The sequence below is a fragment of the Stegastes partitus genome, unplaced genomic scaffold, assembly GCF_000690725.1.
Source record: "Stegastes partitus isolate 25-593 unplaced genomic scaffold, Stegastes_partitus-1.0.2 Scaffold233, whole genome shotgun sequence".
Classification (NCBI taxonomy): domain Eukaryota; kingdom Metazoa; phylum Chordata; class Actinopteri; family Pomacentridae; genus Stegastes; species Stegastes partitus.
The window spans coordinates 466,124-487,625 of NW_007577964.1; the positions used below are offsets into that span (position 1 = coordinate 466,124).

The 21,502-nt window shown below is 43.2% G+C and overlaps 2 protein-coding genes across 3 annotated transcripts; one reads left to right on the top strand and one right to left on the bottom strand.

The window, feature by feature from the left end:
- Positions 1–3,877: 3,877 nt before the first annotated feature.
- Positions 3,878–17,441, bottom strand: mthfd1b (methylenetetrahydrofolate dehydrogenase (NADP+ dependent) 1b). Of its 2 annotated transcripts, none has more exons than XM_008281426.1 (28): positions 17,306–17,441; positions 15,349–15,433; positions 15,019–15,078; positions 14,855–14,908; positions 13,942–14,078; positions 13,718–13,818; positions 13,496–13,632; positions 12,979–13,090; positions 12,765–12,892; positions 12,154–12,251; positions 11,879–12,052; positions 11,490–11,626; positions 11,360–11,406; positions 11,147–11,254; positions 10,572–10,646; positions 10,374–10,476; positions 10,179–10,255; positions 9,853–9,993; positions 9,698–9,766; positions 9,366–9,477; positions 9,010–9,149; positions 8,686–8,727; positions 7,915–8,015; positions 7,622–7,799; positions 7,392–7,499; positions 6,083–6,235; positions 4,571–4,696; positions 3,878–4,473 (listed from the first exon to the last, which is right to left on the bottom strand). In XM_008281426.1, the coding sequence occupies exons 1-27, from the start codon at positions 17,341–17,343 to the stop codon at positions 4,607–4,609; spliced, it is 2,805 nt and encodes a 934-aa protein (XP_008279648.1). In that variant the 5' UTR covers positions 17,344–17,441; the 3' UTR covers positions 3,878–4,473; positions 4,571–4,606. The 2 variants fall into 2 exon arrangements, with proteins under 2 accessions (XP_008279648.1, XP_008279649.1); XM_008281427.1 differs by having other exon boundaries at positions 4,562–4,696.
- A 319-nt stretch (positions 17,442–17,760) lies between these two features.
- Positions 17,761–21,448, top strand: dorip1 (dopamine receptor interacting protein 1). The gene is made up of 5 exons (XM_008281428.1): positions 17,761–18,046; positions 18,299–18,823; positions 19,014–19,103; positions 19,185–19,319; positions 20,069–21,448. The coding sequence occupies exons 1-5, from the start codon at positions 17,961–17,963 to the stop codon at positions 20,250–20,252; spliced, it is 1,020 nt and encodes a 339-aa protein (XP_008279650.1). The 5' UTR covers positions 17,761–17,960; the 3' UTR covers positions 20,253–21,448.
- The last annotated feature ends 54 nt before the right edge of the window (positions 21,449–21,502 follow it).

A 21,502-nucleotide genomic window follows, 5' to 3' on the forward strand; every position in this document is an offset into this window, starting at 1 on the left:
AAGTTCAGTACTTCTATGACTCTCCTGTTTCCTGCAGGGCCAAGTGATGCTCCACCGGTAAAACCCAGCAGTCCTGAATGTATTAAAGCAAGGAGATATAATGTCTTTTTATTAGGCTTTAGAAGAGTTTGTAAGTGGATTTTGTTCCCTTTGTACAGGCTATCTGTTACCACCGGATTCCACTATTTATGCTAAGCTAAGCTAACCATCAGCTGGTGGCAGCACCATATTCAACATGCAGGCATGAGACTGATGTTCTTATCTAACTCTATAAAGTTCTTTTAAAACTCCCAAAACCATTCATCCATCCATCATCTATACATCCTCACTAGGGTGGTGGGGGGCTGGAGTCTATCCCAGCTGACTCAGAGTGAAGGCAGGGGACACCCTGGACAGGTCGCCAGTCTATCACAGGGCTACACTTAGAGACAGACAACCAAGCACACTCACATTCACATCTACGGACAATTTAGAATCACCAATTAACCTCAACATGTTTTTGGACTGTGTGGGAGGAAGCCGGAGAACCTGGAGAGAACCCCCGCTGCACAGGGAGAACATGCAAACTCCACACAGGATGATGGACCTTCTAGCTGGGAGGCCACGATGCTAACCACTGAGCCACCTCACAGCCCCACTCCCAAAACCAGTCTTGTTTTAAAGCCTTGACTTGTCAGTTTAGTACTGTATGTTACATACTCCTGAATTAATCTATATTTAAATAACCAGACTAAAAAATCTGATCCGGTGACCATAGTAGGTTATATTTTCAAGTTGGCACTGTATAATTTCCTTCCTCTAGCAGCACCAAGAGGCTGAAAGCTTCCCCTGTAGACAAATAAATGAACATGTGGTTAATACAAATTACAATTTTAAGGTTTAGGGTTTATCCTTTATGGTTCTATGTTGGTCTAGTGTTAGTGATCAGTGGAAAACGATTCATAAAAACACTGTGAATTATTGTCAGCAGCAGCAGCAGTGTCAGGCGTGGAAATCCATATGGACAGCAGTAAAGGCTGTGTTTCCTCCCACTCTTGCTCGCTGTGTACAGTTCCTGTAGAAAAAGTAGCATCAGAGCGTCCGACTGTATGTTCTCCATAACAACAGCATCATCAGCCACGGTGCGTGCTGCTATTCTGTTTCCCATTCGGGCCCGTGTCATTTTCTCCAGCAGGGTTGAGGTGAATTGAGAATGAGTCACTGTTGAACGTTGCATAAAGAGTCTGATCTCGTCCCCCTTCGCTGCTGGATGCTGCTCTGACGCACTTCTCCTTGATATGCGCTATTGTTTGTGCAAATCGCTCACATTTGGAGAAACCTGACTCACGGCGAGAGTCGTCCAGAAAACGTGGGATCATCTGAATCCCTCCACCTCTAGGTCGTGCTGTCCCTTTCATGTCGTTGCTGACACGTGGAGGAGTTTGGGAGCTTCAGAGTGTCCTGATGTCTAATGTCATCGCATCTACACACACTGTTAACGTCTCAGAACGGTGGCACCTCATTTTCTGTGTGTGTTGGGGTCATATTGTCCACAGCATGTTCATTAGCTACAACTATTACCTCCTCTGCAGTATACGCACTAGTTTCTCCAGTATGGCCCTGAACAAAAGGAGACTTTTTGTGCTTCCAAAAGGCCAAAACCTGCAGAGGATTTTCTCTCCTTGAAGACTTTGGGTTTGACTGAACAGTACTGTGGGGACTGATGAGGTTTAAAGTTGTTTCCCTCTTTTCTTTACGTCCTTCATAAATGCATCGACGTATTCCTGTGCATGGAGTGCTGCAGACAGTGTTTAAGTCCACGGAGTCTCTGGTGTGTTTGTTAAAGATTGTAATTGGATGATGTTGGTCTCCATCATGGTTTCCTCCTTCGTTAGGTTTCAGGGTGCAGCTGAAGCAGCTGACCGAGGTGGACAAAACCTCCTTCAGAGCAGCCAGCCTCTGTACTAACTGACTTTGACCCTCTTCAGGATTCATGGGGTGTTTCTGACGCTGTGATTCCTTCTCTTCACTCATACATCCTTCACAGCTAGGCACTGACATTTCAGTCTCATTAGGTTTGTAGTTTGAGGCGTTTTTTCTGCACACGTCAAAGCTTCTGGTTTCGATCTTTGACCTTTCCAGCTGAAGCGGTTGAGAGCCAGTCGGCTTTTCCCTTGAATATATTCTTAAGAACGCTGCATCCACTTTGAGCTTCTTTCGTTGACATGGGTCATTTAAGATTGCACAAATGTTTTCCTGAAAATAAAAGAGCATTTTATTAAGCATGAGTTCCCCTCAAGTGCAAAAAAAAAGACCCACATGTCTACTTTGGAGGTTTAACGCGATGATGCACCATCAGTGAGTCAATCTGTGATGTCCATATGCTACAGTAAAATCTATTTTTTTGTGGATATCATTAAGACCACCCATGAAGAAATCACATCATTTGCATCTCTGAGGATATTTAACTAGTGTGACCAAACATACACGTTTTAAATCTGGACTTCTTGCATCATTTAGCATATTTCAGCCAAACATGTTATATGTATAAAATTGTTCCTTACCTGCCTTTAATGTCTGCTGCTTCCTCTTATTCCTCTCCACGACACTGAAAGTGTCACGTCTCTGAATGTGCGTCTGCACTTCAGACGCTCACCAGATCTCTAACAGCAACATGGCACATTCGTTTCCATAGTGACGCAATAACTGACGTGTTGGACCGTGAGAGAGAACTGCCATCCACTCTCATGCCAGTAAGCAATCACTCTTGAACAAATAAGAACAGGATATTTAACCAAACTGAAGCATGATTGTATTTTGAATTGTTGATTAGTGCAGATTTTGTCATTTATTTGCAATTTAAAAATGGGTTTAGCGAAAAGAAATGGTTTTATCCTATTAAATAAAACCACCAGCAGTCATCACTACGATATGAACAAAGGAACAGGTTTGATAAATGCAAAAATCTAATACATGTCATTGTTAGACGTCATCTTTCTGGAACTTTCTACAGGTTTAAACAGCTGTGCAAAAGGAAACATATTGAGAACATTACCAAGAATGGCCTACATTGTTGGCATTGTTTTTGTTCCCTTATGTACATGTTTAAAATTTTTTTTTTACTATTTATTTTGTAGTTTCTTTTACCCACATGCAAGACTGGCTGAGAGAAGGGGAGTGAGGCACTTGGAAGGGACAAAAGTCTTGTGAAGAAAAGCCACAACATACGTATTACACTTCCATCCATCCATCCATTATCTATACACCGCTTAATCCTCACTAGGGTCACGGGGGGACTGGAGTCTATCCCAGCCGACTTTGGACAAAGGCAGGGGACACCTGGACAGGTCACCAGTCTATTGCAGGGCCACAGCGTGGCAGTGTGGGTTCTCTCCGGGTTCTCCAGCTTCCTCCCACACAGTCCAAAAACATGTTGAGGTTAATTGGTGATTCTAAATTGTCCGTAGGTGTGAATGTGAGTGTGCCTGGTTGTCTGTCTGTAAGTGTAGCCCTGTGATAGACTGGTGACCTGTCCAGGGTGTCCTCTGCCTTCACCCTGAGTCAGCTGGGATAGACTCCAGCCCCCCACGACCCTAGTGAGGATTAAGCGGTGTATAGATAATGGATGGATGGATGGATTTACATTGGTGTTAATACTATTATACTTACTATTATTACACCGTGCTGCGGTTCTAACGGTTTGTTTCTTTGTCTACTCCTTTTTCTTTCTTAACTGATGTGTGCTACTGTCTCCATCGGTGTTGTGTTGTTTCTAGAACAATTTCCCTGAAGTACCCAACCAGAGGGATCAATAAAGTTCTATCTAATCTAATCTAATCTAAAAGTATAATAAAATTTTTAAAAATACCTAATTTCTCAAAGAAAAGAGTTGATCTGCAGCATTCCATTGAAAAGCCTTTAATTGAACTGTTCTGACAGATAAGTTGAAACCACATCGTGACAGCTCAGCTTTACAGCAATGCTGATTTCTTTCAGTGATGTTAGACAGCATCAGAAGTAGACAGTTTAAAAGCAGGTCGGGCAAAAGGGGACATTAGAAAAAGGCAATTAGACGAGATCGCTTAAAAAATTATATAAAAAAGACGTAGTTAGGCAGCATTATTTTCACATTAAGACGTATTTAGACAGACAGTAATATCTGATTCTGGTTACAGTGAAACGAAAGACATTCTTCTGGTGTAGTGTTCACAAAATATACACAAGCAGTTAATACACGACTCCGTTAACTGTGTTTGTCAGTTTTGGGGGTTTGGAGAAGTAAAAATGTGTAAATTCAGCAATGGAATGGAAGAATGTGTCAGCAGGGCACTTCTCTCTCGCAGAAAGTCATACATGATTTACTCATTATCAGCCTTCTGGGAAAAGCCAATCGATTATTTACAGATGTCAAAACAACAAACAAAGACAGCACCGGCAGATGAGCTCGATTCACGTCCAGTTATTATCAGCTCAGTGGGGCGTGATGGACGACGTCTGTACAACGAGAGAGAAAAGAAGCAGAAAGAGTTATGACGTGTCGCTGCCAGCTCCTGTGTCAGACATGTACAGTACGTCTAACTACCTTCCTCACCATCACACAGCGCTGCCACCTTGTTTTTGTTCCTCTTTAGAAAAGCCCGTTGACCTGCTCTGTCTCAGGGTCCAGGTCAATATCATAGAAACAAGGCCGGGTGGGCAGGCCGGGGATCGTTGGCATCTACAATGAATAGAGACAAAGAGAAAGAAGTTTTTATAAGTCATGCAAGAAAAACTTTGGCTAAACACACATGAAGCAAATGTTGAACCAATCTGACATTTAAATACCTTTTGTGCAAGTGAGCAACTGATTCAAACTATAAAACAAAAGAGTCAGATTTTCTGCTTCCTATGTGATGATTGGCTGTGTAGTATGTTTACATCAAAATAAAACATTTGGGGTTAGAGACTGTTGGTCCACCAAAACACACGTCCTCTTATTTCCTCAGTGCAACATGAGACATGCAGGATGAGTCACCCTGTATGTGGGTTACTCTACTGATGGACCTGGTCGATGATCCAGGGCTGGATTCACCACACGGGGCCAGTTTCCAGGAGGTCACAGCAAACACATCAGAGTACCACAGTAACAACACATTCTCATACACTAATAAATATTTATATATAAATGGTAGCTGTAGTGCTGGGTCAAAAAAGAGACACAGAAAACATCTCATAACTGAATCTATGTTTAAGTCACTAGAGTGCAGCATTTTTATTTTTTTTTTAAGTTATATTTTTTTGCCTTTATTCTATAGGACAGTGAAGAGAGAGAGAGGAAAGTGGGGGAGAAGAATGGGGTAGGGACTTGTAGCAAAGGGCCATGAGTGGGATTTGAACCCATGGCCGCTGCATCAGAGACTATGGCTCCTATACATGGGTGCCAGCTCAACCAGCTGAGCTACAGCAGCAGCCGGTGTGCAGCATTTTAAGAGTAAAAGGTATGTCTATATTCACATGTTTGGTCCATATTACCATGAAATGATCATGTCAGTGCCACAGAAAACCAAACACGAGAGCACTTTTAAGTTAATTGATTCTGAATCTCTGTTTTTCTAAATATGGGTTCTGCATTTGGTGCAAACAACAAGGTACACAACAAAACTAGAGCTGCTTGTTCTCAGTTTTTTGATTTCATATTTTTTTCCTTTTGGTCACAAAGCTGGTAAAACCACTGACCTTTCTACTATGAGAACATGCAAATAAACAAAAACACAAAGTTACTGCTTTGTTTCACAGCTCAGAGTACGTGCTGTCATACGATCATGAATGAATCCAGCCTGCTCATTTAGGTCAGAGGTCACTGTAGAATATACACACACTGGTTGCACTGATTACAACAGGGTTTTTGCAGCAAAGCTGACAACTCACTGATGTTTTTTGAGTTTTTAGTCTTACACTGCTCAATAACAAAGACAAATATGAGCACAGCAAACCAAACTGTGTACTTCGTGATGTGGTTTGATGGTGCGCAGCACTGAAGAGTCACACTGTGATGTCTTTCAGACGTGAATCTGTGGTTGCTGAAAGGAAATGAGCTGCTCAGTCGGCAAAAATGTGAGCTTACCGTGCCAACCAGCGGGTACAGGAAGCCAGCGCCCACACTGGCTCGGATGTCTCTGATTGGCAGGACGAACCCGGTGGGAACGCCCTTCTTGTCTGCTTCGTGAGAGAGCGACAGGTGGGTCTTTGCCATGCATATCGGAAGGTTGCCAAAACCCTGAGGGGAGAAGCGAAAAGGATTACTGAAGGATTCTTTGTGGAGTCATGAGTTACTCTGCAGACAGCAGAGGGCTGGTCTACGAAGCAAGTTCAACATGGCCAGCCTTTCTTTGTGTAAGGCGGCTTGACGAAATCTAAAGCCCCAGTTAGAGGTCACGTGTATCATGAAGGTGGTTCAGCTTTCTTTGTCAACTCAGACTTTCTGCTTCAGACTCCATTCACATAAAAAAGGAGGCGTTTAACGTGTCATGTGACTTTTCTTCTGCACTAAATGAATCGATCAATGTGCAGCTGCTTCAGTCTACAGGTTGTTTTAATGGAGAATAATAAAGAATATTAAAAAAAGTATGATGGTAAAAAGTGCCGCTACTGCAAATGGTGCCAGGCAGAATGCTGGTAGAAAACTGTTAAACATGTTAACATATATTTTACTGATGCAGCTGCTTGTTTCCAACTGACAGCTGCACGTTAAAGTTAAACTTTAGACTTAATAGATTTAAACATGATCTTGTATTGAAGTACATTTAGGTCTGACACTGTCCCATAATGCAGGATATCACTTTCATTTTCGTCCAAATCAAATCGAAATTAATGTTACTGACTGAATATTCTCTGTAATAAATACCATCAGAATAATCAATTTTCTAATCTGTGTTCTATCAGCTGCAGAATAAACGGACCTGACAGCAAATCAGAGCCAAACATAAGAACATATTTATGTGATTTCTGCATCACCAACTAAACACGTCAGGTTCCCATGGCAACTCGATGCGTACAGTGTGTGATGCTGTAACTACACGTCTTCATTCAGTGATATTAGGAACTCACAACTCAGCATGTTAGCAGATAAAACACACTGAGAATCTGTACCGCTCATAAATAATAGTCAGGAAATGATCTGGTTAAAGGGAGACGCTCCCTCTAGCTGATTTAAACCCTAAACTCTGAACATAACCTGCTCCCGACCAGGTTAGCTCCACAGCATCCGGTACCAAGGCGGTCTAGCAGGTAAACAGAGACCCACCTTCATGACACTGAAAACTCTGGTTTTAAGGTCAACATACCTCGCTAACCCACTAATCTCGTTTCGTAGTACAGCCCCCAGCAAACAGGTCTGACAAGAAAGAAAACAAACAACTCTGAGGGACGCTGACCTGTTTGGTGTAGAGCTCCACCTTGTGTTGGGCCTCTGGGAGGAGCTCGATGTCATCCGCTCCGTAGATCTTCTGAGCGATTATGCGAATCTTATCGGCAATAGGGAGCTAAAGAAACACAATTAGAGAGAAACACAGACATTTCCAAACCATCTTTCCATAGAGTAAGATTTCAACAAAAACAAATAACAACAACGGAGTGATGGAGTGTAGCAATGAGGAGCCCGTACCTCTAGATTGTAGAGGAATTTGAAGCTGTTGGGAGCGTCACTGGCTCTCTGGACAGCCTGACCAAGAGCCACAGCACCAGCTCCGCCATCGGCCCAGTGGGAGCATCGGACAGCATCGAAGGCGCCACCATCTTTGGCCATGCTGCAGACCAAGTCCAGCTCAGCCTCAGAGTCTGTCCTGCAAGAAAAGATTAACAAATGCAGCGTTAGCTAAAGTTAAAATAAAAAAAACACATTTCCCACATCTATACATGTGGTTATAGAAACATTTTCAGTCCTCATCCATCACGTACTTGAAAGCGTTGACAGCCACCACCACAGGCACGCCAAAGTGCTTCGCGTTTTCTATCTGCTTCCTCATGTTGCTGCAGCCGTTCCTCAGCAGTTCAAGGTTCTACACAGAGGTACACATATACATCGGAAAAGTTTAAATGCAGACAAAGCTTTAAAAGGTGAAAACCCTTTAAAACCCTCTAAACCACAAATCTAGGTGGGTTTGAGAGTCGAGTTATCTTCCAAAACAACAACAACTGCCAAAATTACAATATTTCTTAAAGCCAGAAGCTGTAAAAACAGAAAGAATTGTGGATTTCCAACTTTCTGACAGTCCTTAAACTAATCACCTGTGATGTGCTTGTTCTGTTGCAAAACTGAACCAAATTTTAAAAATAATCATATTTCAACAAAATCCCTTTATTCTACAGATCTCATTTAAAAATCTGCTAAAAAAAAATAAAACTATTTGCAAAACTTCAATGCTGTAAAAACCACTGATGTAAATATGAAGCCACAACTGATTCAGCCATCACAGGACTAATTTCAGGAACTTTTTGGCTGAAGTGGGCTGAACTGCAGGCAGTGTTTACACAGAGCAGAGAGGAAAGAAGTATGGAAACAAATGTAAAGTAGTAAAATATCTGTATTATGTAGAGTTAACTATCTAGAAACTGTTTGGAGTTCAGAGGGTTAACCAAGTGAGCAGACATATGTAGCTGCAGCTCATTAAAAGATTCTTATCAGTTAAAGTGAAGATGACATTTTGACCGGCTGCTCTTTTGCTTTACCTCCTCCACGTATTCTTTAGGCAGCGGCATCCCAGCAGTGACCTGAACAAAAGACACAGAATAAACCCAATAATTAACTCAATAAACCTTAAATTCACACTGACTATTTGTTTACTTTCACTAAACTTGTTCATACTTCATGATTAGTAGGAAGCTAATCGGGAAGACGGTGAAACGTTATTCTGTTCACAGGAGATATATAATTGTGATTGTGTGGATGTTGAAGTTGTGTTTCAGGATTCAGATTTCAGAAATGTGCTCGTGTAAAATAATTCACAAATGATTTTTTTTTCATTTTAGTATTTGGGTGGCGGGAAAACTCACCGTTGGTCCTCCTCCGTGCATCTTCAGGGCTCGAACAGTAGCCACCAGCACCACCACGTGAGGCCTCAGTCCTGAGTAGCGGCACTTGATATTGAAGAACTTCTCCATGCCAATGTCAGCACCAAAACCAGCCTCTGTCACTGTTGGACACATCACGAGGTGGTGTGATTTCAGAAAGATTATTCACAGAATAGAACAGTAAAGAATACTGAGTAAAGTCATTCTGCTCGTACAAGCAACACATACAACATAAGTCAAGTGTTTACTGAAGCTGTGCAGGACTAGATCAGGCTTGAAAAAGTTTAAAAATCTGTGAAAACACGCTGAGATAGAACCCATTTCCCAGTTCCACTTACCTACAAAGCCGTCGGGTCCAACCAGCTTCAGAGCGATCTTATCAGCCAGGATGGAGGAGTTTCCATGGGCGATGTTGGCGAAGGGGCCGGCATGGACAAACACAGGGGTTCCCTGTGGAGTCGGATGATTCACATGTTACAAAACCCATAATGCAAAGCTATGTCATCACTCACCAAGTCAAGTTTGAGTCATGGAAGATTTAGCAAAGAAAACAGACCAACTTGAAAGCAAGCAATGAGGACAATATCTATTAGTATAGAACACATGCTCATGTTCAGGTTGTCAGCGCTCTCACACGGTGTGAAAACTGTAGGTTAGTGTGAGCACCCACCTCCAACGTCTGCATCAGGTTTGGCTTGATGGCGTCTTTCATGAGCACAGCCAGAGCTCCACTGACACCCTGCAGAGAAAAACATCACTTTACAGGGACCTCGTTTCCACAAAATGAAGAAGGTCCCGTCATGAAGGAGAGTCCGGAGCACTGACCAGGTCCTCGGTGGTGATGGGCTGTCCGCTGCTGCTGGTGGCTACAACCATCTTGGCCAGACGCTGTCGCATGTCCTCCAGGCTGCTGGTGAGGGCGAGCACCGCCATGATTTCACTGGCCACGGTGATGTCAAACTGAGCCTGGAGGACAGATCGTGATGAAGAGCAGAATGCCAGAAACTCCTACGGCCTTGATCTTTCTCTACCGTGCACTCCAATGCATGAATTGATTATGTGTTACATTATATGAAAACAGAGCTTCAATCAAACTGCAGATTTTTGATACCAAACTGGGAAATGTATAATGTTACACATAATATGTTTACCTCTCTTGTGTATCCCTTTTCAGTTGGCGCCTGGCCGATCGTGATCTTCCTCAGGAATCGATCGTTGGTATCCAACACTGAAGGGAAACACAGAGCGCATTTGTCACGGGGCAGGATTCAGAACACTCACAGCAGACCTCCTTGGGGAGCACAGCATGAGTTATGTGGAGTCAGAGACATGTCAGATGTCCATACCTCTCTGCCAGGTCACAGAGCTTTTGTCAATGTCCAAGCGGGCGAAGCGGGTGATCTCTTCTTCAGTGAGAGCGGAAGGATCCGTCTTCTCAATGCCCAGTTTCTGTACAAACAAAGACAGCATCAGTTTCAGACATTCTCTCTACTCTGGACTGTGATTTCAGTCAAAGCTTAAAAGTGTTTAATGTGATTTCATACTTTGAGTCTGTTGATCTGGATGGGAGAGAACTTCCTCTGTCCTCCACTGAGAGGGACCAAGCGGTTATACAGAGCCTGAGGATGCACAGAGGGAAGGACAATAAAGTTTATACCTGAAAAAACATCCTCAATGACAGTCAGGAACAGCTGCAAAACTGCAAAGGATAATAGAAAAAACTCAGGCTCTATAGATGAAAGACACTTGGGAGTATTTTGAGACAAACTAACTAAGCAGGCATGGGTGGGATTTGGAAAAAATAATAAAATAAAAAATGTTGCCACTGTAAATACCATCATTTTGAAAATGAGTTAATGACAACTGATGTTATTTAGCCTGTTGCCAAAATTCCCAACTGCAGTTCTGCCAGATTTGATAGAACACAAATGAAGCACATCGTCGTACTGGGTGATCTCTTAGGTGAATATGATGAACTTGGCAACCTTGGAAAAATGGTGCTGGTTGCATTTCTATACAAACACAGCCTGGTCCTGGTACAGGGATCTCTGGGGGGGAAGCTCTTCATTTAACTTAAAAACAGTACTTTTATATGGAACTAACAGAAGGGAAACCCCACCTTGTCTGATTGTGTGGACTCATGGAACATGCGGGCATCTACAGCAGCAGCCACCAAGTTGTTGGCGGCAGTGATGGCGTGAATGTCTCCAGTAAGATGAAGGTTAAACTAAAATACATAAAAAAAAACAGACATTAATTGCATGCATTGTTGTCCTTGTATTTCTATATTAACAGCGCAGCATCCAACATCAAAACAGCAGCGACGAACTACCTCTTCCATTGGAATGACTTGAGAATATCCGCCTCCTGCAGCACCACCTGTTGGCGAAAGACAAAAACTACAGATGTACCAGTGCAACAGAACTACAGCCTGTTCTCTCTGAATGTACACTCTTCCAAACCTTTAATGCCAAACGTTGGTCCCTGAGAAGGCTGCCGGACGCAGGCGAACACGTTGAGCTTCATGTGGGCTCCCAGGGCCTGAACCAGGCCGATGGTGGTGGTGCTCTTACCCTCGCCCAGGGGAGTGGGTGTAATCCTGCACAGAGAAACTTGTCAGAAATGCAAATATGTGCTCTGACTTATCATAAAGCGCAAAAGATAACAAAGGTCGCCATAGACAGACAGAATCATGTGTGTAACTTAAAAGCAAAGGTTTGATCTTTTTTGACATTTTGCTGGTGTTTTTTTTTGCCAAAAGACCTGCCAGCTATACGTACTGTGATTTAATGTTTTCCTACTCATTGTAAACCACAAAGACAAGCAAGCTGTGGAAATGCTGACAACGCACCCTGTGACGACCACATATTTGCCGTCTGGTTGGGACTGCAGCCGTTTGATAATGTTCAGCTGGACTTTGGCCTTAGTCTTTCCGTACAGCTCCACCTCATCAGAGAACAGGCCGACCTCCTTGGCCAGACGGTCGATGGATTTGGGGACGCAGGAGCGAGAAATCACAATGTCGCTGTTGGAGTTACAAAGAAAAGAGAAATCACTTTTTCATCCGAGGAAAGGAGGACATAGCAAGGTTATTCAGACCACGATGAGGATTAATGGAGGGGGAACCTTGGCACCGGCTTCTGGAGGTTGAGTTTGGTGTAAGAGATGTCCCACTTTCCTGGCTGATAGTTTTCCAGGAAACGCTTTGCACTCAGCACTGTGTTCTAGACAAATGACAAACATGGACGCAATCTTAAATTCCACCTCATTTGAAACCAAACTAATAACTATAAAAGCAGGAAAAATACATTTTATTATTGTTTAGCTGCAATAAAGTTTAAAGTAGTTCAAAGACGAGAACTGTTTCTGTATGAACAATGCGAGGATCAATTGAAAATGTCAGTAAATGACACCAATCTGATAAATACTTGAACATATACAAAGGTATGGGTTCATCAATATCATTTTCAAAGGGCCAAATAACAAGAAATAAGGAGACTGATATGTTTTACCTCTATTTAATTAAAAACAGACCTTTTCAACATGTATCCCTAAGTGTTGATAGGCCATTACTCATATTGTTTAACCAATCAGATGGTGCTGTGGCTGGACCATGGCTTGAGACCAGAGAGAGAGGTGTCTGCACCAGAGGCACATTTTTATAGAGGCCCCTATGCATTCGTACCAAACACTCACTTCATAGTCTATTAACGTGACCCTGTACAGATGAACCTTACCGCCATCAGCATGGCCACAGTCATGGGTCCCACACCACCGGGAACAGGGGTGATGAAACCAGCCTGCTCTTTGGCCGAGGCGTAGTGGACGTCGCCCACCACCCGCTTCCCGCTGGCTTTAGTCTCGTCTGAAAGAGAGATTATTTGGAGGTAAATACCAGAAAACTACCCCTGACTTCTACTAGTTAACCCCAGAGCGAACTCCAAGCAGCACCTGGAATGTGATTGATGCCGCAATCAATGACCACCGCTCCCTTCTTGATCCACTCTCCTTTCACCATCTCTGCCTTTCCAATCCCGACGACCAGGATGTCGGCTTTACCCACCTGCACAGAAACAGAAAATGTAATTAGTGAACGTTTAATGAGGAAGAAAACGGCATTTATCATAATGATGCTCTGATAAGTCAACGGAAAATTTCACATCTGTCGAGCGTTGACATTATTGTTAACGCCACATGATGGTAGCAGAGATCTGTAACTCCTATTATTTCGTCACTAAATAATTGTTTATAGAGTTTCAGGCAAGAACAAGCAGGTCAAACTAGGAGGGGCAACTGGCAGATGAACAAAATATTTTATTGCATTCTTAAGGTAATGAGCTGAAAAAAAAGTGCATAAATAAGTGCACGCATTAGGAACACTGTGCTTGCATCAGTGTGAGACATGCAACAGCTAAAGAGTATGACAGTGAATGTGCTCATATCTAAGACAGTTTTCATACTGTTTTACCTCTCCGGCAAGATCAGCGGTTTTAGAGTGGCAGGTGGTGACGGTGGCGTGGCTCCACAGCAACAGGTCATGCATCGGTGCACCAACGATCTTACTGCGACCAATCACGACCGCCCTCTTACCGGCCACAGACACACCTGCAGAGAATCAATTCACTTAGGTCATGCATTTTCACAGCAGAGACTCCTTTCGCTTCGCTTTAAGGTCAACTGTTGTGTTTACCGGTTTGCCTGATCAGCTCCATGCAGCCGTTGGGCGTGCAGGGGATGAAGCAATCGCCCAGGTCCCCACGAGACAGCTTCCCTGCATTTATGCTGGTCAGCCTGCAGAACGAATCAGAAAACACGGATCATTTTAAGGCATGGTGCTTTAAATCAGTCTAGAAAGGAAGCGAATGGACACAAAAACATAGTCAAATCTGTCATTTAGTTCATGTGTGTTCTCACCCGTCTACGTCCTTCTCTGGGGCCACAGCGTTCGTGACCTTCTCTGTGTCGATCTTGTGGATTGAGTCCAAGGGCAGCTGCACGATGAGGCCGTGGATAGTCGAGTTCTCGTTCACCTCTCTGATACTGTGAAGAACCTGCAGGCACAGAGTCAGCCTTCACGCTCTTTGCTACTTCCAGTTTACCTCCAGTTACTATGTTAACCATACTGCCCCTGTTTGTCAACTTAAATCCCAAACTTCCCACATACGAGGAGTGTCAGAAAAGTTTCAGGACTGGTGTCACAAAAGATATATTTCAAATCCAAACTACAAGTCTTCCCCCTGGAGTCTAACACACTTTCCCTTCTCTGCCACGCCGCCATGCACTCCTGGAGGGATTCTTCCGGGATCCATCGTCACAGCCATCTTGATGTCGTCACGTCTTCAAAACGGGTCCCCTTGATGACCCCCTTGAGCTTGGGGAAGAGGAAAAAAATCCCACAGAGCCAGGTGGGGTGAGTAGGGAGGTTGCTCCAGCACGGCGATGTTCTTCTCAACCAGGAACTGTCGGATGCTCAGGGCGTTGTGAGCAGGCACGTTGTCATGGTGAAGCAGCCACGACTTCCTGCCACAACTCTGCCTCTTCTACTGAACGAAGCAAACACCACAAGATCTCTTTGTAGATGTGCTGGTTGATCGTCTGAAGGGGAAAACTGGTAGTTTGGGTTTGAAATATATCTTTTGTGACACCAGTCCTGGAACTTTTCTGACACACCTTGTATGTTACTGCACTGAAAACCATCTGTCGACTACTAGATGCTGAGTTTAACAACATCTGCAGCAAAGTGTAAGGAATATCTTAAGCACTATGTTTGTGTGTGTACAGATGAATAAAAGACCAAGCTGCACTGATGCTTCTTATCCATTCTCACCTCCTCTTCTGTTGCAGTCTTGGGGAGTCTCATATGTGTTGCATTTATTCCAATCTGCAAACAAAAAGACAGCATTAAGACCGGAAGTAATAACTAATTGAAACAATGTGCAGTACGAACTGTCTGTAAACTCCATGAACATTTTAATAAACGATTATATTTACCTCTGCTGCTGCTTTCAGCTTCATGCTGATGTACAGATTTGAGTCATCGCGATCTCCAACCTACAGGGACACACAGCATCATTTGTGTGAAGGAACAAGTCTTCTTCCTAAATGATTGTGTCCATCTAAAAGAGCCGTTAGTAAATCAAACATTCACACACTGTGTCCATGCAGAAGCACACAACGACACAACGTCAAGGACACGCAAATGACCCAAATCCTTACCTGCCAACCATCTCCAAGGAAAGGCCATGAGAAAGCACATGTCAAAATTAGCCACCAAAAGTATGTTTTCATTCTCATCCACACAGGACGCAACCTTCAACTTACCTGTAAAACCACAAGACCAGGTCTGAAGTTGGGATCCTTAAGTTTCATCTGCTCCACATCCTTCTTCAGACACTCCCTCACCTGCCTGAGAAAACGAGACAACAGAGGAGTTTTTGGTCTCTGTGCAGCAACGGGTGAACTATGTATTCATGCAGCATTACAGTTAGGGAGATTTAGTACGATATGGCCTAACCAACGCTGTTCTTCTAAAATGGTTGCAGATTTTGTATCCAAACACACGCAATCTGACAGTCTGGTTGCGAAACTGGTAATCATCTTCCAATCTGAAGTCATCAACCCTGGCAGCAAAGCCAGAAAGTCACTTTAGGAGAATGCCTCTTTTCTTTGATCATCATCTTATCTTTATTCGTTTAGTGGTTTGGAGACCAGGAAATCTTTCATAATCTTTTTTGTAAAGTCAGCTGAAACAATCAAAGACAACCCAGACTACTACAGTACTAAGTTTACTGGACTTTAGCTTATGGCACTTAAATCTCTTTGTAGATCTGTCGTGTTTGTCTGAACAAAGCTAAATCCTGATTGCACTTCTGTTTCCACATACATACAATCTCTAATCTGCTTTTATTGATCCCATCTACTGTGGATGAAAAAATCCACTCAAAAAGCTCTGAAGATATTCTGAAAACTGTGCTGAATATTCTGACCTATAAAATAGATTTAGAGCTAAACACGGTGTCTTTGTGCGTTACGTGAACTTCAGCAGGAGTGACGATGAAGTCTACAGTGACACAAAGTAGAGACAAAGATTTAAGTGTTTCTCGTAATAATGCGTTTTCAGAAAATACATATTTTTATCCAACTATCCATAAAAGACTTGATCTAACCAGTGGATTATTTAAATACCTGCAATACCCATGAACTCTATCAAGTCCAGGGACATAACAGCTCAGCATTTTTAAAGGATGTTCTGCAGCATTTTAAATAGCATCTTGCAATTAATAATATATAAAATTAACCTAGAAATTTTGCTAATCAGGTGTTGCATTTTACACATGATCTGCACTTTGTGGCCAGGAGAGTAAGCAGGAAGTTCATTTCTATACTTCACAACATCACACTCACAACACACTGAACTATAATAGAAATCCTTATCACAGGGACAGCACATAAAACTTTCTCTGGTCACTAATCAACCAGGCCCACATTCCTATAAACACAGGATGCTCATACAGTACACATTTACTTCACCAGCACAACCATAGGCTTGTCAGGATCCAGAGATAATGACCTTCTACTACAGAGACAGCAGATCTGTGAAGAGACTGCACAGCCTGTTTGAGCTGCACAAAATAATCTGACTAATGAGTGCTGTGAGGTGCAGTTAACAGGGTGCAGGCTGTCGTGTCTTGTGACAGGCACATGCAGCTGAATGTTGTGCACAAAACTTTGAGTTATACTTGCATTTTAGTCCAAGTTTGCAGAATGTGCTCAATTATATAAATGATGTCACATGCAAGACTTTTTTTTTTAAAGTTACTTTGGGAGTTTCAGAGTCTGATGAATGGGATTGTGTCTCCACTTGGGGTCAGTGGACCAACAGGACAAAGATCACATCACAGCTTCTTACATAACACTGAAGGACTTGCAACTGTTTATTCAAAGATCTAAAGCAATCCGTGATGACGAAACTAGAAATATGGCAGTCACATTTAAGTGCATTCAGTGTCAGTACATTTACACCGACCTACATTACAAACAGGAAGCAAACATCTCCTGCAGAAAGACTCCACTAGAACTCATCCCTCGGTTATGCACAGTTAGCATCATGAAGTTTAAGCTAATGTATGAAACCGTGAGTAGCATTACCGTTAGCTGTTAAGTTGCTGTAACTCAGCTAGTTAGCTGCCTAGTTAGCCAGACACGTTTCGTCAGGCTGGTAGCACCTCTTTGGCAATACATATTAGATAAAAAAAAAACAAAATTAAATTCTACTTACGCTGACACATCTTTCCCGCTTATGATCTGAGCTGACATCTTCGGTTTGATTTGAGTCCGTGCCGTAAGATGATGGTGTGTCCTGCACCCTCACTGCCTAACGAGAGAAGGAGCGTGGTGTGGTGACCAGGTGGAGACTACTTCCAAAGTTTATCCCAAAAGAGAGCTGGCGATAAGAACGTAGTGTCCATTCAGAAACCAAGCGCTACCGCAGAAAACCAGCGTATTCACTTTCAGGAATGGCGTCCAACGTAGCGCATCGCTGTAGAGGGGCGGGGCTAACAGCAAAATGTCAATTCTAACAGCCAATCATATGCCTAGGTTAGCATGCTGGCGGAATCCATCGACCAATAGAGTTCCTAGTTGTGCTGCACCGCCCCATTAATTTCAGGAAGTGGGCGGGACGACGTGGGACGTTGTTAGGTTGAGAACCAGCAGAGGGCAGCACTGTATGTACACAACGCGTACGTGAATATCAGCACAAAACCAGCAGCAGTGTTTATAAAGGCCCGTCTTGGCGTCAATTACGGAGTGTTTGGCTCTCAGTGGAAGTGTCAGCGTGTAGATATTCATTAGACGGTGCTGGAAAACACCACAACGCTACTTATTCACCCGGCTTCCAGTCCGACGTGAGACATGAAGAGATACCGAGAGCGATGGAGAGTAGATTCTGTGTTTTGAACGACACCGAAGATCTCCAAACGCGAATTTTAAACACTGAGAACAGTCTCCACTTCGAAAGGTAAGTTCATACCAGGTGCTAATTTGTCAAACTAGTGGGCTTTGGGCTCTAGCTGTTTCCTGGAGGGGCTGTACCCGTCATTGAGGGCTTTGTTATGCATTGCAGGATTATTAACGTGTCTGTGCACAGACATTGTGTACGTTCTTGCTGAAGTGGCCGCCTCTCAAAAGGATTCAAACACTCATCCTCGCCCAATGTCAAACCCTCCTCAGTCTAAATCATCAGGTAACTCATATGCATGTGTCTCTTTAGGTCTAAGACACTGTTTGAGGAAATCCGTGCCTCCATAAACAACAACGACGAAGAGGACCGCTCCTTCTGGAGGCCTGTGCTCCCATGGGGTGGCGTCTTCACCATCAAAGCCGGACGGAAAGCCATATCATGCACACCTCTGTACGTGAAAATCCACCTAAAGAACACCTGCACCATCGATGGCTTCCTCATGATCCTGTATGTGATCCTGCGGGACAACCAGGGCTTTCGCAGGGAGCTGGCAGTCTTCCTGGGCAAGCAGTTTGTGGAGTATTTCCTCTACCTGATGGACTCCTGTGACTACACTACGGTGAAGATGCTGTGGATCTGGGACAGGATGTCCAAGAGACAGTACCGCTCTGAGATCCACCAGGCAGCCCTGGAGATAGACCTGTTTGGCAACGAGCATGAGAACTTCACAGAGAACCTGGAGAACCTCATGTCCACCATGCAGGAGAGCCTGTGCACCAACTGGAGCTGTCCGTCCCGCTTCCAGGATTTCATCAAGACCACCATCAACATCAGGTATGCTGCACACAGCTGGTGTAATATCTTGATGCGACAATGTGAATTTGGTGCAGCTTTTTCCTGTTTTGACCTGTCAAAGTTAGCAGATAGTCTGTGTGACAAGATGGTTACATCAAGATCTGTTTGTCAATTATATTTCACTTTTGTAGGTTGTTAGATGTCTAAAAATATCACATTTTTCCTCCAGTCCTCCCTATGAGCTGCCCCACAGAGACCCAATTCAGTCGGCCGTGGACGAGTTCTTCTGCCCCAAGCTCCTGCTCTGCTCAGAACTGGGGTAAGACACGGGGAGAGTGTTGTTCTATTTCTGTGCTGCGTTATTGTGCTTTCCTTGACAAACTGCACATCTTCCTCGCAGGTGTGATGGCCTACGGGAGTTCTCCCGGAGGGTTTTCTGCCACGGACCCCCACCTTTTGTTATTCTCAACATGCAGCAGTGGAAGTCAGAAGAGCTGTCCTATGTCCCGTACCACCTGGCCCTCTGTCAGCACAGGTAAGAAGCATCCACAGGGTGTTCTTAAAGGTGTGATGTAAAGTAGCACGCTTTAGCCACACAGGGGTGCAAGCTACAATCATATGCATTTCAACTGCACCATTACCACTCCGCCACAGTGCCATGTTTCCAGTAATTAAGCAGATATCAAAACAGTCATAAAAAGGAGTCCAGAAACAATAGTTACAGTCATTATCGTTTTTGGAGATTATGTATACTCCATAGCCAAAAAATGGCAAATATCAGATTGCAGGATTTGATGCACATTACTGAGATGCGTCCTGTTATACTGTTACAGAAAGAATCCTGTCTGCTGTGTGTTATTTTTAAAAGTTGGAGAAGAAAGACACAGCTCAGGCGGAGAAACAGAGTTGGTTGTCTAAGTAGTAAGAGATTAAAGCAGGGTCACTGGCTCCTCATCAGTAAAGGAAACAAAAGCTAACTTTAGAAACACTCCTCAGTTGAAAGAGACAAGATTTAAAAAAGCATAGCTAATTAAAGCTCAACCAGCTATAAAAAAAATACTTTCTGGCTGCAGGGTTTGCGCGAGGAAGTTGTAGCAGATTCTTAATATGTGCTGCAGCAGTAGCAACATTCATTCACATTGTCCCATATTCAGTTTATGTACATGTGAATGTATTTCAATTCACCATCACTGATGCCACATGTAGCCTTAGCTTCTTATGCACCATTGTACCTGGATGAAAGAGGAAAATCTCTTAAAGGAAAATGTTATTTCTTCTCAACAGGTACTTACTAGAGGGCGCCACACTCTTCAACAAAGAGGAACACCACTATTCTGCAGCCTTCCAGATAGATGGCTGCTGGATGCACTACGACGGCCTGAGGAGTGATAATCTGATCCTGTTACACAAGCCTCCAGAGCTCCTGCTGCTGTCCTCTCTGGTCTACATCCGCGCTTCTGACAAGTGAACTTGTTTTGTCACAGGTGGACATACATACAGTACAGACGAGCCGAAGTCACGCCAAGCACAAGAGCGAATGCATTCATCCTTTCTTTGATTATTCTATCATGAACCCTTATTACCGGCATTACATTGGTGTAACTGCATCATTAGAATTTTAATTCATTCCTGCCTTGTGTATGCTTCCGCTGTCAGCTGTTAGACTGAATGACAAACGCTTCGTTTCACTTGAACGCTTGCAGAGAGCTTACTGTGCAAAAATGAAAATTACTTCTTTTTGAGTGTGCTTGGAATCCAAGAATATAATGGACTATATTAGTTCCGGGTTGATATACATAAATGATGCTACCAGTGATCATTTACATGTTATCTTCTATGAAACAGACTGTTAATTGGTTTTGCGGTGGTTGTTAAATGGGTTAAACTGGTGCATTTGCTTTAAAAGTAGCCCTGTGGATGTTTGGAGTGACAGTACATCATATTCGCAGCAGAAGTATACACAGGTCAGCCACAACATTAAAACCACCTGCCTAGAATTGTGCAGGTCTCCCTCATGCTGCCGCAGCAGCTTGGTGTGTCGTATATGGTCGAGTAACATCCATGTGAACACCAAGAGGTTTTCCAGCAGCACATTGTATTATAACGAGTCGATCAGTGTTACTCACTTGTCAGTGGTTTGTAATGTTGTGGCTAATCAGTGTGCAGCCTTTTGTGTTAGTTTCACTTCACATTTATGCATATCAGCCCTTTTAAAATTAAACTGGTGCTTTTCCTATTTACACTGTGGTCTGAGATCAAGAAGCAACCAAACAATGTCAGGATAACATCTTGTTTGTTAAGATGTTTGAACTGGAGGAAAAGCATTTAATACAATAAGTGAACGTTATAATACAAATGATACAAACGCTAACGGCAGCCGAAAGTCTTTTCTGACACTAAATATGACCTATTTGGCTTCCCTGGCACAAAGCACACGGCGTGTCCACGACGACAAAATAAATGCATTTTAACACTTTAGCTTGGCACTCACTGCAGTCTTCGACACATTTATTTTGTAAACGTGTAAAAGAATTACTGTTACTCACACAGTGCCTCTGCCCAGGAAAGTTTGTGAAAGTGAGTGTTGATTAAGATAATTTTTTTATGGCTCTTTTTTCTATGCAGACACCGTCTTTAAAATGCAAATACAGATATTTTGGAATACCCCTGTGTCGATTTCTTTTGTCGTACGTGTACAAGAAGAGATGCAGACAAGCA